This window comes from Melopsittacus undulatus, unplaced genomic scaffold (assembly GCF_012275295.1).
Source record: "Melopsittacus undulatus isolate bMelUnd1 unplaced genomic scaffold, bMelUnd1.mat.Z mat_scaffold_611_arrow_ctg1, whole genome shotgun sequence".
In the NCBI taxonomy this organism is placed as follows: domain Eukaryota; kingdom Metazoa; phylum Chordata; class Aves; order Psittaciformes; family Psittaculidae; genus Melopsittacus; species Melopsittacus undulatus.
The window spans coordinates 20,001-37,062 of record NW_022994461.1 but is presented as its reverse complement, the minus strand read 5'-3'; the positions used below and the strand labels follow the sequence as shown (position 1 = coordinate 37,062).

Genomic DNA, 17,062 nt, shown 5'->3' with positions numbered 1-17,062 from the left:
GAGGAAAACATCATAGGGGTACAGAAACAACCCATACAAGTACAACATCAATGGCCAGTCCCATCCACCCTCACCCTCTCCTTTTTCAATTAACACAACAATTACAACAAGTTACAGTCAGGGAGGAAAACATCATAGGGGTACAGAAACAACCCATACAAGATCAATAGTCCATCCAATCCACCCCCACCCTGTCCTTTTTCAGTTAAGGCAACAATTATAACAAGTTACAGTCAGGGAGGAAAACATCATAGGGGTACAGAAACAACCAATACAAGATCAATAGTCCATCCCATCCACCCTCACCCTCTTTTTCAATTAACACAACAAATATAACAAGTTACAGTCAGGGAGGAAAACATCATAGGGGTACAGAAACAACCCATACAAGATCAATAGTCCATCCCATCCACCCTCACCCTCTCCTTTTTCAATTAACACAACAATTACAACAAGTTACAGTCAGGGAGGAAAAAATCATAGGGGTACAGAAACAACCAATACAAGTACAAGATCAATAGTCCATCCCATCCACCCTCACCCTCTCCTTTTTCAATTAACACAACAATTATAACAAGTTACAGTCAGGGAGGAAAAAATCATAGGGGTACAGAAACAACCAATACAAGCACAAGATCAATAGTCCATCCCATCCACACTCACCCTCTCCCTTTTTAAGGCAACAATTATAACAAGTTATAATCAGGCAGGAAAACATCATAGGGGTACAGAAACAACCCATACAAGTACAAGATCAATAGTCCCTCCCATCCACCCTCACCCTCTGCTTTTTCAGTTAAGGCAACAATTACAACAAGTTACAGTCAGGGAGGAAAAAATCATAGGGGTACAGGAACAACCAATACAAGTACAAGATCAATAGTCCATCCCATCCACCCTCACCCTCTCCTTTTTCAATTAACACAACAATTACAACAAGTTATATTCAGGGAGAAAAACATCATAGTGGTACAGAAACAATCCATACAAGATTAATAGTCCATCCCATCCACCCTCACCCTCTTTTTCAATTAACACAACAATCATAACAAGTTACAGTCAGGGAGGAAAACATAGGGGTACAGAAACAACCTATACAAGATCAATAGTCCATCCCATCCACACTCACCCTCTCCCTCTTTAAGGCAACAATTATAACAAGTTATAATCAGGCAGGAAAACATCATAGGGGTACAGAAACAACCCATACAAGTACAACATCAATGGCCAGTCCCATCCACCCTCACCCTCTCCCTCTCCCTTTTCAGTTCAGACAATAAGTACAACAAGTTAAAGTCTGGGAGAAAAACATTATAGAGGTACAAAAACAACCCATACAAGATCAATAGTCCCTCCCATCCACCCCCGGCCACTCCGTTTTCAGTTAAGGCAACAATTATAACAAGTTATAGTCAGGGAGGGAAACATTATAGGGGTACAGAATCAACCCATACAAGATCAATAGTCCATCCCATCCACACTCACCCTCTCCCTTTTTAAGGCAACAATTATAACAAGTTATAATCAGGCAGGAAAACATCATAGGGGTACAGAAACAACCCATACAAGTACAACATCAATGGCCAGTCCCATCCACCCTCACCCTCTCCTTTTTCAGTTCAGACAACAAGTACAACAAGTTATAGTCTGGGAGAAAAACATCATAGTGGTACAGAAACAACCCATACTGTTGGGGGTCGAGCATGGGCGCTTGAACAGGCCTACAGCAAGCTGTGAGAAAGTGAACTTATGACCCCAGGTTAAAACAAGAAGAAGTGTCAAGATCAGCAAAACAGGAATGCAATAACAGGATGCCAGTAATTGCAGAAGCATGATGTAACGCTAAGCTGAAGCGAAGGTGTGAAACCAATCAGGAGAGGTAAAGGGGAGCGTGTATCCCTCGTGGGCAAAGTGAAGCAGCCAATCAAGTAATGCGTGATCGTGTGTAAGACAGTATATTAAGAGCAGCCTTGTAATCAATAAACGGAGCATTTTGTGAACCTACATCATATCGGTGTTTTCTCCCCTCCACCTGGCCGCGGCATTTTGGTGACACCGACGTGATACCAGGAGAGAGAGAGACCGTGGACGAGAGAAGGTGGAGATCCCGGCTGCCTGAGAGAGGCAGGCTGCCCGAGAGAGGCAGGAAAAGAGGTCAAATTACGTGGCCACGGCTGACCGGTGAGTCAGGCAGACTGCGGTCTGTTTCGGGATGGGTTTCGCTGTATCAGCGATAGAAAAGGCTACGACAGAAGGAGTGCTATGCGTAGCGAAGAAAACAGGGTACTCGATACCCCGACAGGAACTTGTGGACTTTTTATTTTGGTGCCGACGAAGGGGGTTGTTAGAAAATACTGGACAGTTATTCTCCAAAGATCAATGGCGTAAGATAGGGGAAGAATTGTGGGAGTCGGTGAAGCTTTTAATCTCGAGACTTGGGAGAAAATTACTAAGGAAGAAGCCCCTGATTTATGGATGTTTTCAGTCCTTCCTAAGGTGAAGGGAGCAACCCTTAAAGAGACAGACCTAAAGTTAATGTTGAAATGGTTGAAGACACGTTACCCAGAGATTTATGAGTCTACCGGATTTGAGATATCCTTGTGGAATGGGGCAGGAGTTAAGCTGTGGAATGCAGCCACGAAAGGCAATGATGCTGTGAAAAGTTTGTTAGTCATTTGGAGAACTGTTTTAGAGATGTTAAAGTAAAAAAAAAATGAGATCATGGAGACCAGCGTGCCCCCCCCCCCCCCCCCCCCCGAACCTCCACTGGTTGCCGCTGCAGCAGCGAAGACTGAGGACGGGGATGAAGACGATCCTTTCGACCTGAGCCCTATTGACCCCGAGATGGAGCCTGTGCACGTTTATCAGTTTGCTGTTGCTGCTCCTGAGATTCTGATGCCTGATAATGCCGATGCTGACCTGGATGGTGCTTTTGACCTGGAGCCTATTCATCCGGAAAAGAAGCCTGATTTATATCCCCCATATCCTCATGATAAATGGGTAGCTGTAAAGGGAGAAGTGAGATGGGTGGGGGATGTGGATGTATTGCACGGTTTCCCATGGTGTGTGTGCTTCCCACCCAAGATGGGATGGTCTCTTGTATGCTCTTATCAGGGGTATCGGGCAGAATGTGTAAGACCGTGGAGTTGGGACCCCGTATACTACTCCTTTGATACAGTCTCTCTGTGATACTCATGTACTAGAAGTTGGTAAATATAAGTATGTCCACGTTTCTATCTACCCTTGGAAACCTTTATAGATATTGCTGGCAACTTCCTCCAACATAGGCTGGCCACCTGTGTAGGAACGAGTGTGCATTTTGGTCAGTAGAAAAGCCCAAGCCTCATGCGATGTGAGGGAGGCAGAGCCTCTGTGGGGACGCCCGCTAAGGTTGAGCCTGCCACCTTGCACTGTGATGATGCTTCTCGGAGCTGGTTTCCTGATAGTCTTTACAGGGTCCTTGTGCCACGTCCTGTATGTGGGACTGTGTAGTGGGAACAATGATTGTCTGGATTTTGTGTTTCAAATACTGTAGTTGTGTGGAGTGTGCTTGCGGGATCCCATATGTGTGTGTGTGTGATGAGGGCAGACAGTGTTCTGTACATTTTTTGTTGTCAGGTTCATGTAAAAGTTTTAACAGGTAGCAGTTTAACCTTTCGGGCAAGAAAAGGTTAATGCAAAAGCGCAGTTGCCGATAGGCCGGTGGTTTTAGCTGTGCAAAGCAGGGTGAGCAACTTTGAAAAAAAAACCAACAACAACAAAAAAAAACAACAACAAAAAAAATCACTTGAGGGCAACTGAAAATTAACAGCTTGAATATGCATGCTTGTAAAGTAGCTATTATTAGAGGTTGTGATTTTGTGTATAAAACCACCTGTATTTACTAGCCAGTTGCTAATAAGAAACTATACGTTGTATTGTATGGATTTGTCACTTGTAAAAGAGATGTTAAAGAAAGCAAATTTGCAGTAGCTGCTAGAAAATACTAAGGCAAAAGCTAGAAAGATTCTAAGATGATGGTACTGTTATAAAGCAAGTAATGGAACAAATTAAGAGGGTGGGAGAACTCCACTGGTAAGAAGTTTCTTTGGTTAGTCCCTCGCTGCCATTAGCATCTTCAACATGCTGATGCACTCTGTGATAGTTACTCTGCTAATGTAAATCTGTGTGTGCTTTGCTGTAGTAGTGACTTGTTACTGGGTTAAGCAGGTGAAACTCTGCATTGACAACAAGGTGCAAGGACAGAGATTGACCAAATGCCTGCTACCACAGTCAAGGGCAAGACTGGGTTGGCCTCTGTGTTTGCCACCAAGAAGAACCTTTAGCTTCGCTGCTGGCTGCAACCCAGCAGGCGTAGAGCAGTGGAGACACATGTCATGCCAGACCTTGATGTGAGGGATGGCCTCCGCTGTTATCAGAGAGCCATCCAGGAGAAAAAGGGTAGGCCCAGCTGTGTACAGCTATCAACAGGACCATACTGGCTGCCAGCAAAACATACCAAGCCGCAGAACTCAACCACATAAAGAAACAGCAATGGTAGAAATCTTTGTAAAATCTTTGTAATATCTGTGCTATTATGTGTGACCATGGGTAATGGAAAAGTATACTGAGCATATCTGTTAAATCCCAACTATTCCAACCTGTTACATGGTGTGTAGGATTCACTGATATGCCACATGTTATAAAGGTTCAAGTGACTTCAAATCAGACTAATCTTACTGAAATAATGCTACCTAGAGTAGTGGGTTGTTATATTACACAAGTCAAGCAGTGATAGAGCAGACACAATAAATTGTCAAAAACTTTTCGTAAAACTAAAAAGGGGGAGATGTGGAGACAGTGTTCTCACAGGAAAATGAATATTTGGTACATGAGCTCTGAATAACTCTGAGGGATACAGCAAGGCCATGGGAGGCCCGAGGAAGCCTAAGCAAGCAAGATAAGAAGAAGCTGTAATTCACTGAGTTATGAGAACTGTGGACTGTTGGCAAGCATTCGAGGTCAAGTTCTCACACCTGTGTTTAACCAATTATATGTTAGTCACTAAGGGTCTTCACGACAAGTATCCAATCATGATATGCCAAATTGCTGTAGGTGTGTGTAAGCAATAGTATATAAGGAGTTAAAGCTTTGCAATAAATGGCTTTTTGTCTGATCAAAAAAAAAAAAAAAGGGGGGGGAGTGTAACTCCTTGACTGTTAACACTGTACAGTTTACTTCTGCAGCTGCTTCACATCCCCTTTGCATTAGAATGCTTCTGGGCATGTGTTGTATGAATCTTTCTGATCATTCTGAATCTATTCACAAGAATTTGTTTGAACTTAAAGAAAATATGAAAGAACTTACTGTAGAAACAAATCCTATAGACTCTTGGTTAAAATCGTTAGGAATAAGTAGTTGGTTAAGGAGTTTAATCATGATGTTTAGCGGACCAATAATGATTATGTTGTTAATTTTGTTTTTTGGACCTTGTCTGTTACAATGTATTATGCAACGCATGCAGCAGATGACAAACGCCTTATTTGAAAAAAGAGGGGGAGATGTTGGGGGTCGAGCATGGGCGCTTGAACAGGCCTACAGCAAGCTGTGAGAAAGTGAACTTATGACCCCAGGTTAAAAGAAGAAGAAGTGTCAAGATCAGCAAAACAGGAATGCAATAACAGGATGCCAGTAATTGCAGAAGCATGATGTAACGCTAAGCTGAAGCAAAGGCGTGAAACCAATCAGGAGAGGTAAAGGGGAGCGTGTATCCCTCGTGGGCAAAGTGAAGCAGCCAATCAAGTAATGCGTGATCACGTGTAAGACAGTATATTAAGAGCAGCTTTGTAATCAATAAACGGAGCATTTTGTGAACCTACATCGTATCGGTGTTTTCTCCCCTCCACCTGGCCGCGGCACCATACAAGATCAATAGTCCCTCCCATCCAGCCTCACCCTCTCCTTTTTCAGTTAAGGCAACTATTCTAACAAGTTACAGTCAGGGAGGAAAACATCATAGGGGTACAGAAACAACCCATACAAGTACAAAATCAATAGTCCCTCTCATCCACCCTCACCCTCTCCATTTTTTTATTAACACAACAAAAAGCATTTCTACAAGTCCGCACTCGTGCAATTCTTGCAGAGCCAAGGCCACGCAGTGAGCGATCCCAATACCCTGAGCCTTGTTGCTGGACAAGAAGATTCTTGGCAGGCATAAGCAAGGTCAATTGTCTTGTTATGCTTCTGTAATTTCCCATGTTTTCGTGCAGAGAATGATCTCTGCCAAGGCTGTAGTTTCCCACGGTGTTTTTACAAATACAGTATTACAAAATACACAAATGCAATTTTACAAATACAAGAACAAACAAGTTATAAACATTAGCTTTGTAAACAGTAGTAACCTCTAGACTCACCAATTAGAGCTCAGTATCCAAGGTTGCTCAGCTTTCCCCTTGAGTCAGCTACATCCACCTGCTAAACATGCACAGAGTTACCCACATGAATTCAAGCTAAATAGATTAGCCTAAAGAGAAAGAGGTTCAGTATCGCAGCAAAAACCTGGACATTTCTCAGCTTTGCAGAGCCTAACATTTACTCCCAACACAACCCTTTCTTCTACCCATTCCCCAAGAGCTATTCACACACCAAACCCGACGTTCATTTTCTCCTGCTCCACAGCTCCCTGCTGTGCTAAAAGACTTGCTAGTGTAGCTGAAAAAGGGACCTGTTCTTTCTGTGTGCTGACCGGCCGCACAACCAGACTATCGCAAGGAAATCGCAGAACAATTTACAGCTTAGCTGACTTTTAAAGATTCAAGAGCTTGGCCCAACAGGAGCTAAGCTTGTCTGACTGTTCCAAAGCAAACACCATTACATTTATAAGGAAGCAACCTATCCAAGGACACTGTGATACCAAAGAAAGGCAGTGCAAAAAAGCAGACAATGCTTCAGATGGAGCAAACCTCTGAAAAGTCAATGACTTCAAAAGAAGTGATTATGCTGCTGGACAAGGTAGTGCCTTTGCCCTGAGCTTTCAAAGCAGATCAGCAAGATACATGCTTGCCTCAGTGCTGAAGTTCCAGCTGAATGCACTGTTATTCTCTCTACTTCCACCTACTTACCAGAAGCAGCTTCCTCAGTATGCTCGTCCGCAGTGCCACATCTTCTTTTGCTGTGTCAAACACACGGCCAGGAAGTGCATCCAGTAAGTAAACTCCCCAAGAGGTGAAGGACAGGAACTAATAAGAAAAAAAAAAATTACTAAAATAGTTGCACTGAAGTAAAACAGAAAACTGATGTCAAAGCTGGAAACACAGTGCTCCAATCCCAAATCTGCTTCATGCCTTTAGCCCCTTCCATTACCACTCTGCAGCCCCACGCAGTAGCTCACTCTAAACTGTACATGCATTCTCACTAGCTCCCGGTCAGTGGTACAGAGGGAAGGGACTGGGGCTTGACAAGGTCTGGTTTGTTCTCATTATGGTGACGGCGTATTGAAGCTCTCCGGCTTCCAGGCACAAAGGGGAAAATACTGTGACACGCCCTGACAACAGGGGGTCACGCTGCCAGGCCACCAGCAGCACAGGCAGCCATGCAGGCAGAGACCCAGATCCTGACTACAGGCAGGTCGCATTGCCTGCACCACGACTAAGTGGCTTGGCGCCGTCTTTGGAAAGAAGGGGCGAGTCCAGACCATCCCTCCGCTCGTGGACTTAGGGAAGACGCCCCTGATACTGCACAGAGACCTGCTCTCCTTCCAGGGAGGCTTAAGCTAAGCTGCAGCAATTTTAACAGGTGCCTAAAGGACAAGCTCACTCACTCCCTCACATTGATAGACAAGGACAAGACAAACACAAACCAAAACGTCCCAAAAAGGGAGACGGTCTCTGTGCAGCCACTGTCCGGGGAGTCACCCTACTCACCAAGCAAGAGAGGAGAGCCTCAGACCATGCCCAGGGCTGCATGGAAGCCGGAGAGCTTCAACAGGCCAAGGGCCAGATGCTGTGACACGCCCTGACAACAGGGGGTCAGGCTGGGTAGGCCACCAGCAGGCAGAGAGCTGCTGGGGCAGAGGAGAGGGACAGGGAAATGGCCCTCCCCTGCTTACAGGGTGGCCTGGGGGTCCAAGAGAGCTCTATTTCCCCCTCGGGTGCGGAGACGCTGGCTCTCACCCTCCTTACAGGGTTGCCACGCTCTCCGGGCAGCCAAAGGAGCAAGACGGCCAAAGGCCAAAACCAAGAGTAGCAAAGACCTGAGCCCTGCTTACAGGGAGGTCGCCCAGCACACAACGCTCCTCAGGGCCCCCCAAAGGTGCCATCATGCTCTTACGTGACCTCGCCCTGTGCCCACAGGGATTCCCTTTGCCCAGGGTGCCTTTCTCATGCCCCCTCTTCTGCCCGACGCCGCTCCTCACCTCGCCGTTACACACGCCACCTCTTCTCTCTTCTCTTGACATGCAGCCTCTTCTTTTTTGATCTTCCAAGGTCAGGCTACATGCAAAATTACACAAAAATAAAAGTTCTTTGCTTCTTCAAGAAAGAAATAAACCTTAAAATCCCTTAAAATGTGGCTATACATTTATAAATAATCAGGTCCCCTATTATAATCATTATCTTATAGATATGATGTTCAAGTGAGAAGATATGCACAAAATGACCATAATTCCAGTGATTTGTACTTCTGAAGCAATTTTCCAGGTTCCCCATGTAAACCCATCCGATAAATAGAGGTATTCTAATGGAAAAAAAGTTTCCCAAGTATCCACTCTACTCTAAAGACAAGTTCTCTCAGTGTCAGCTTACCACAAATAAATGATTGAGTTTAGCTCATAAATGTCATCTGAAAGCAAATTTAAGATTGCTGCCTCCAATTTCCATACTAAAATGGCAAGTTCCATGTTAAAGGCCACTGCCTGACACACAGGAAGAACCTTCTCCCAGTTTCACAACAAAGCTTTGGCACACAAGTACTTCAATTAACTAGGCAAGGATCTAATTACACTCCTTATAGAAAGGCTGATAGATACATGGGTTTATGTATTTCATTTTACAGTAACCAAAACTTAAACCTACCCATACACCTCAGAAACCATCACTGTTAAATTTTGCTCTCAAACATTTTTCTACCACAGCTTCCTTAACACAGATTTGATTAAGCATCACTGGGAAGTGTTCATGATTTCAGTTTCTGTGACTACTACTAGTAGCTTAGAGCTCTGTGCTCTGGTATAAACTGAGTACAGACTCTGGGACAGTAACTCCTCCAACACGAAGCTGGCATGAAACAAGAGGATTAAGTCTTATAGTAGTGCTATTACCACAAGGGTGTTGAGAGGTTAAGACTGGTGATAAGTGACAACAGCTTTTATTTAATCATCCACTTCAATGGGGTAAAAAAAGTCAAAAAAGTACTCATGTAAAAATTGAAGACTTTAAGAGCAAAGTAGAGCATATTGCCAGGAGAGCACAGATAGAGCATGTTACATCCTAGGAAGCTCATGCATAGAAGCCCTGAGCATTACACTGCCCTGATTGGCACCAGTACAGAACATTATTTAACAGGTACCACCCATCAGGTTCTGCTTTTTTCATTTAGCATTTGCACTTCTGTCTCTCCAGCTTTGCTAAATTCTTGTTCCAAGCATACAACCTGCTTTTTCCAGATGAAAACACACCAAACTCAAGCAAGTATAAAACCCAGCAACAAATTTCCACAATAACAACAAATACTCCTCTCCTGCAGCAGCCATCAAAATCCATACATCCTACATGTAGGCTTTCTAGAACATACTACACTTCATTGCATTGCCCTATGGGAGAAACTAGGCAGCCACTATGCAGACAGCTGACTCAAACATGTCTATGAAAAGCCATCACCCAACAGTTAGCATGACATCGCACAAAAAAACTAACTCAGCTCTCTAGCTTCAATAAAGACCTAGAAACACCAATTGATTAAGAACTCCAGTAGATATTACATACCCAAAATTGAAAGTAATCAAGAATTTAGAAAGATCATTCTGTAACCCATTAAAATTTCCCCTCTTTTCACCCTAAGGGAACTTCTCCATGCAGGGAGGAAAATGGCCACCCCCCAGAGATGAGCAAGTCTCTTAAAACATGATCATGAACTTTTCAAGTGAGATGTGGAGCAGTTAAGTATAAAAATTAAACCCTGTGTTTGTTTATTTTCTATTAGTCTGTGAGTGATTTAAAGGTTTTCTCCTGATGAAGAAAAGAGCAGCTCAGAAGCTGAATGCCAACAAAACTGCTCAGCTCCCCTCCATGGGTTAAGAAAGGATCAAATACTGAATTGGGTAAAAGTCTGACAAGTACTAAATCCAAGAAAATTGCTCTCTGCTTCTGACCATCTTGGCAGGGGAAAAAAAAAAAAAAAAAGCTTTTTGTTATTTCTAATTTCTAATGACATGCACAGTTAGAACCAAATGTAACAAGAGCTAGTACTTGGTACTGTTTTCCTCTCTCTCCCCATAACTTAATAGGCTAATCCTCTAGCACTTGTTTCTAGAAGCTGAGAATACCATGCTGTGTGCAGGTTATGCTCACTTAGAGGGCACAAAGACTCAAAAATATCTCAGGAGCCCCAGTCCTATGAAGAACTCAGTTTTATGACTAACCCTGTGAACCTGGGCCAAAATCAATTCGATAGAAGGTCCAAGTTATCTAGAGCCAATGCAGAAGCACAAAATAGGCTATTGTAACAAGGACTAACTTTATACAACTGTACATATACAAATAATCACAAGACATACTTTTTAACTACATCATATACATATAACAAAGGGTCTCAATGCATTAAATCTAGCACCACTGCTGTATAGCCTTAAACATCTCTTCAGCAATGTAATCATTACCACCACACAGGTATACTTCCTTTCCATAAGGCATTCCTTCCCCAACCAGCATAGAAACAGGGTTAGACACAGCTGCAGCCTCCCAGACAAAATGATTCACTCACTGCCCTGAAGCAAAGTAACAGAAACCTCACCAGGCTGAATAAGATGGACCAACACCTGCATCACTGGTTCAATCAGCTCTAGCAGGCCTTTAATTTACCTGAGAGAGCAAACACCATGCTAAGACATCTTTTCCTAGCCAAACCCAGAAAGTGCACTATTGCGTAGCTGTGCACACACAATAGTACTTGTTCAGTTATTGAGACATGTAGGAAGTTTGATTAGTAGCTGAATGTTTGCTTTTAATATCCTTGCAGCTCCTGCTTAGTCTTATTCTGAAGGGCTTTTAGCACCTGGTAGTTGTAGCAACCCTGAGGAGCACTAGAGCACACAAACACACAAACTAGCTTCCAAATGCATTTGAGACACATCAATAGAAGTTATGTTTGCAAATATACATAGAAACGCTTAAACATGTTCAGCACACTGCTTTAAAAAGTAAAGTCTTATCAGTAAAAGTAGTAAGGCTCAACACTTACCTTGGTTTAGCTGCATTACAGATGACTGCTTGAGGCTGGCTGAAGCTCCTGGTAATGGATTTTGAACGGAGTTCTCTTTCTCCACCTCCTGTTTCAGAAGCCTCTTACTCTCTTTCGATGTACATCTTCCCATGTCTCTCCAATTAGCCAGTTAACTCAGTCAAACTGGGAGTTGTGTCAGCCTCAGCAAGACTACCCCCACAAGCTCGATATGAAACATTGCAATTAAAAGCCATTTCCAACTCCAATCACACATATAGCAGAGAAAGGGCACACCAGCCCCACATACTTTGCCTTGCAGTGGTACTTCTGGGGCAGCACTTCATGGCACTTGGAAAACAAACATAATTTGCTCCTCAGACTGCAGGCCTTTACCTGCAGCTCTTCACTGTAGTGCCTCAAACAGGTCTAAAGAGTTAGTTCATAACTCAGCAACCAAATATTTTGCTCAAGGCAAAGGAATCCGTGCAAAAGGCCCAGAGAAGCCCAGCTGTTCTCTGTGGATGAGGCAGTTGGTGAGGCAGAGCACACAGCACTCCCGGCTCCCTGGCAGGAGGCCCCTCTGGTGCCGCAGCACAGGCTCACCCTCAAAGCCGTGTCCTCCACACTGCCCACAAACCTTGCAGGGATCTCCATGGCCCTCAGGAAACAAGAGCAGACCAGGCCACCTCTGGGCTCCCACAGCAGGAGAAGAGACCTCTGCCAGCCTAGGCCCAATTTCAAGGTATCCAAGAAGAGAAGGTCCAGCAGCAGCCAAGTCCAGCCAGGAGTCTATCAGGCTTGTGAACAAGCAGCAATCCAGTCCACAAATCACCATCAGGTCCAGCAATGGCCAAGCTGCTCTATAATCATAGAGAAGATCAAGCCGGGCAGTCAATCTGAAGTCCAGATTAAGAATCTTCACAGGCAGGGACAGAGCTGAAGAGCAGCATTCCTCCAACAGAGTTCTAAAGAAAACTGAGGCACAGAGCTCGGTTTAAATAGGGCTCCTGGGTGTGGTCTGGTGCACAGGTGAGGCTGTTTAGGGTCATTAAGGCTTACTAATGCCCTCAGTGCCTTAACGAGGCACCTGAGAGCAATGGAAAATTCTAGTTCTATCCACAGGGCCCACAGAGTGAGGTGTGATTGCAGTGTTGTGATGGGGTTTTGTTCCATCTGTTAGCTGGTTGGTCTTCTTCCTCACCTAGCCCCAGAGACATTCTATCAAATGAATGTTCTGTGCATGAGAAACACAACCACGCAACCACTTCATTTGTGTGTGATTCAGTAAATCCTCTTGGAGACTTTATGATTCTGTTCAGCTATGGGAGACTTTGGAAGAGTGGGTACATAAACACAACCCTCAGGAAGGCACACACCATTCTGAATGGGCAGTTCCTAATAGCCCCTGTACTGTTTATTCCACATTAATTTCACCCTACAATGAAGTAAGGTGTTCACTTTCCATTCAGATCTGAATAGAAATTTAAGACAGAATTTTTATTCTACCCATTCCTTACTAGTTTTAAACTGGTTTTGGTTACCTCTTAGATATTTATGGTCTTTTCTGTCCTGTTTTAAGCTGCTCTTGCCTATTTCTAATCTGCTTCAGGCTACCCATTTCTAACCTGGTCTTGCCCTTTCCTAGCTTGGTTTAACTCCTGTATGGTCATTTTTTATCTTACTCTTCTCCATTTCTAAACCTTTTTTAGATTCTTTTGGCAAATTGTAAACAATGGAGAGGCTTTTCCATCTTATTCTGCCCATTCCTTACTAGTTTTAAGCTGGTTTTGGCTCCTTCTTCAATATTTGTGGTCATTTCTGGCCTGTTTTAAGCTGCTCTTGCCTATTTCTAATCTGCAGAGGCTTGAAGCAAGGCTCTGTGGCAGAGATGCAGAGCAGCCGGCAGACACTCTTGCAGCCCCCACAGTGATCCCATAAGGATGACATGACAATGATCGGGGGGCTGGGAGGGTGGGGGGGGGCGTTTCGGCTGTGGGCGCCGCTTGCTGTTGCCATCTTGTGTCCAGGTTAGGTACTGCAGCCCTGCCTCCGCGCATGAGCCGTGGTGCTCCCTGTCCCTGGAAGTGGCCAGTGTCACGTGGTGCCCGTCGGTTTCCGGCGGGCTGTAGCAAGTGCCGCTCCATGCGTCCGCAGTCCGGTGGCCGCCCGCCGGCTCCGGTCCCTCCGCGCCGTTTTGGTGTGGCAGGCGCAGCCCCCGGGAGCAGCATGGCGGCGGGCAGGGTCCGGGTCCAGGTCCGGGTCCCGGCAGCAGCAGGTGAGAGCCGAGCCCACCGCGGGGCCGGGCTTACCGGGGAGGGGAGCGGGCCCGGCTGCCCGGCCGTGCCTTGGGCGTGCGCAGAGGGGCCTCTCCTGCCTGCTGGCCGCTCGGCACGGGAAGCCTCTCGGTGCTCGGTACTGAGGGGAGTGAAGGCACGGGGGGGGGGGGGGGGGGCGGTTACCTGGAGGTCCGTAATTCACACTGTACCTGCATTGGGAGGGAAAGGGGCCAGGGTTGAAATAGCCGTTTCTAAAGCAGCCAAGGCGTTCCCTGCTTGTTTTTTCTGATCTAATCTTGTACTTAGTTGGGAAATGAGACTGTTGACTGTAGCTTTAAGGTGCTGAAGGATCTGGAGACTGGGATTCTCGGAGAAATGAGAAGGGTGAAGGGTGCATTGCCCTCCTTTTGTTCTGCACACAGACCTTGCTGGGCTGAGCCCTGGGGGAGGCCAGCTCATCCCAGCCTTTCTGTTAAGGACTTCAGTTGCTGCTGTTGCTCTCCTGCTTTCTCCCGTCTTTGGACAACTGCTTAGCTCCAGTAAAGCCATCAGGTTTCTTCATAAATGCTTCCTATTCCAGATGCAGAGGCAGCTCAAGCACAGGCCCTCGCTAATGGCTGCAGTGGCTGCGGCTGTTGGGTTTCATAGGTAAGAATTTTTGTAGGGGATTGTCTCTCCTGTGAAATGCTTGCATGGGATTTGTCCATTAAAAAATCCCTCACTGTTCTCTTTTCTCCACTGCTTGGCTGTGAGAGCAGGAAGCAGCAGAATCCGTGGCAGAGATAGATAAAGAAGAGCACGGGGAAGAAGCAAGCCCAGATGGCAGGGAGAAAGAGAACCAGCAGTATCCAGGTCAGGCAGAAATGGCCCCTCCCAGAGCAGAGTCCCAACAGCTGAGAAGCTGGAGCATCATGCCCAGGGAATGGATCTTGCATGTTGGCTGTCTGAGAAGCTGCACAGTGAGAAACGGTCGCTAGGTTCAGGTAAGCCTCAGTAAGACTAATTCTAAACAATTAACAGGCATTTCCATTTTACTTCATCCCATTCCTGACTAGTTTTAAGCTATTTTTGGTTACTTAAGTATTTATGGCCATTTCTGTCCTGTTTTAGGCTGCTCCTGCCTATTTCTAATCTGCTTCAGGCTATTTCTAACCTCTTGATGCCCATTTCTAATTCTTCTGAAGCCATTCTGGCAGTTTCCAAATCATTTTGGTCCATTTCCTACCCATTTCTAGCCTGGTCTTGCCCTTTCCTAGCTTGGTTTAACTCCTGTATGTATGAGGTGTGTACTTAGCCCCTGATTCCAAGAAGATGCCGTAACATGGCTGTTTCTAACTAATTTATGACCACTTCTAAACTGTTTTATTTGCTATTTCTAAATTCTTTCTGCCATTTCTAACCCGTGTTTGGTGACTTCTAACCCTTTTAAAGCCATTTCTTAAAATTTCCCTCTTTTTTTGGCCCTTTTCTCACTCTGTTTAAGCAACTTTTTTATTTTTCTAACCCATTTTTTCCCATTTGTCAGCAGCTTTAAGCCATTTTTGACCATTTCTAACACAATTTTGGCCACTTCTAACTAGATTTAAACCCATTTTTAGCCATTTGCAACCCTTATGTGTCCAATTCTAACCTGGTTTAAGCCATTTTGTCCATTTCTAAACTATTTTTTCTTCTAACCAATTTTTTTGCCACTTCAAACACATTTTTGCCCATTTCTGAACCTGGTTTAAGCCATTTTCCCCCATTTCTACCCTATTTAAGCCATTTTAGTGTATTTCTAAACAATTCATGGCCATTTCTATCCCAGTTTTGCCCATTTCTTACCAGTTTTAAGCCGTTTTTGGCAATTTCTAACCCATCTTTCCCTTTTCTAACCCCTTTAAATCTTTTTTTGGGGCTATTTCTGACCAGTCTGTGGCTGTTTCTGTCCCAAATTTATCCACATCTCCCGCATTGTAAGCCATTTTTGCCCACTTCTAACCCATTTTTACCCATTTCTTGCTTGTTTTAATCCATTTTGGGCCACTTGTGTTCCACTTTGGACCATTTGTAAGGTGTTTTGAACCATTTTTTTAATTTTCTAACCCATGTTTGCCCATTTCTTACCTCATTTTAGGTATGGGACGCCTAAAAAACGTTACTGAAAGAGAATAAAAGACAAGGACAGCTGGAAAAAACATGAATGAAAAAGGAAATAAATAAAACGCGTAAAGAAAATAAAAAGCAAAAGAGAAGAATGTGATTATAAATCCCCACAAAGCAATAAAAGTCTGAAAGAGACTCGAATAAAAGTTCCCTGAGCAACTTTGCCCCAGCCCCAATATTGCAAACTGTCCCCACTCAGCAGCTGGGGTCCCCGGAGGCTGTCAACGGGGAGGGGAGCGGCCGTTGCTCTCAGGCCGTTGCTTCTGCAGCGTGTGCTGCCACCTCGTGTCTAAGCGTCGGTACTGCAGGAGCTGGAGGTGGGGGGGGGCACGGCGTAGCTCGGGGCACTGCTCGCTGCTGCCATCCTGTGTCCAAAGCTCGGTACTGCAGGTGCCGGAGATGCGGGAGGGGAAGCAAAGGGGTGGCTCAGAGCAACGGGAGCTGCCGCCCTCCTGTGGCCAAAACTACGAAGTGCACCACAAGAGCGCGAAGCCGCCCGAAGGGAACCGAGCGGAGCCGAAGCCGCCTGAGGGGGACGGAGCCGCCCGGAGGGACCAGAGTGGCTTCCATGGGGTCCCCGGGGAGCCGACAGCTGCCATTGCCCCCCCGTGTGCCTCCGCCGAGTCCCATTACCTGCCATGATTCGCCTCGGCTCGGTCCGGTACGGTCCCGCCCCGGCTCGGCGGCACCCCTCCACACCCCGATTGGCTGGGACGCCTGTCAGTCACTCTTAGTCCCGCCCCGCTTCGGTTCGGCTTCTACACGGGCCTCCCCACTCCTCTGATTGGCTGCGGCGCTTGTCAATCACTCTTAGTCCTGCCCGGCTCCGGCGGCGCCCCCCCACTCCTCTGATTGGCTGCTGTGCACGTGACAAGCTGCTAGCCACGCCCTTCGCGGGCGGCGCCACCCCACTCCTCTGATTGGCTGAGGCGCCACCCGCGCAGCCGCCTTTCTTCACCGTGTGCAGTACCGAACATTGGCCACATGATGGCAGCATCAGTCGTCTCTCGGCGCCGCACCTCCGCTTTCCCGACCGGGTTTGCCGCGGATTGCCCCCCGAAGGACACACGGTAGAACCGGACAGTGGCCCCCAGCCGCTTTCCCTAACCCTAACCCTAACCCAAAGTGGGTACCCAAACCCTAATGTCGGGAAGAGTGCACCCTAACCCTAATGTCGGAAAGTGGGTACCCTAACCCTAATGTCGGGAAGAGTGCACCCTAAC

General features: G+C 45.9%; 1 protein-coding gene and 1 long non-coding RNA gene across 5 annotated transcripts; one reads left to right on the top strand and one right to left on the bottom strand.

Moving 5' to 3' along the window:
- Positions 1-6,234: 6,234 nt before the first annotated feature.
- Positions 6,235-11,624, bottom strand: LOC115946343 (ribosomal oxygenase 2-like). 4 transcript variants are annotated; one of them, XM_034074185.1, is made up of 4 exons: positions 8,784-8,983; positions 8,396-8,471; positions 7,104-7,220; positions 6,294-6,453 (listed from the first exon to the last, which is right to left on the bottom strand). In XM_034074185.1, exons 1-4 carry the CDS (start codon positions 8,876-8,878, stop codon positions 6,406-6,408), a joined length of 336 nt encoding a protein of 111 aa, XP_033930076.1. In that variant the 5' UTR covers positions 8,879-8,983; the 3' UTR covers positions 6,294-6,405. The 4 variants fall into 4 exon arrangements, 2 of the variants coding, with proteins under 2 accessions (XP_033930076.1, XP_033930075.1); XM_034074184.1 differs by having other exon boundaries at positions 6,294-6,456; positions 8,784-8,982; XR_004551024.1 differs by lacking the exons at positions 8,396-8,471; positions 8,784-8,983 and adding an exon at positions 6,235-6,270 and having other exon boundaries at positions 6,396-6,456; positions 7,104-7,156.
- A 3,005-nt stretch (positions 11,625-14,629) lies between these two features.
- Positions 14,630-15,906, top strand: LOC117438793 (uncharacterized). The gene is made up of 2 exons (XR_004551022.1): positions 14,630-14,677; positions 15,811-15,906. It is a non-coding gene; the product is annotated as an uncharacterized lncRNA (long non-coding RNA).
- The last annotated feature ends 1,156 nt before the right edge of the window (positions 15,907-17,062 follow it).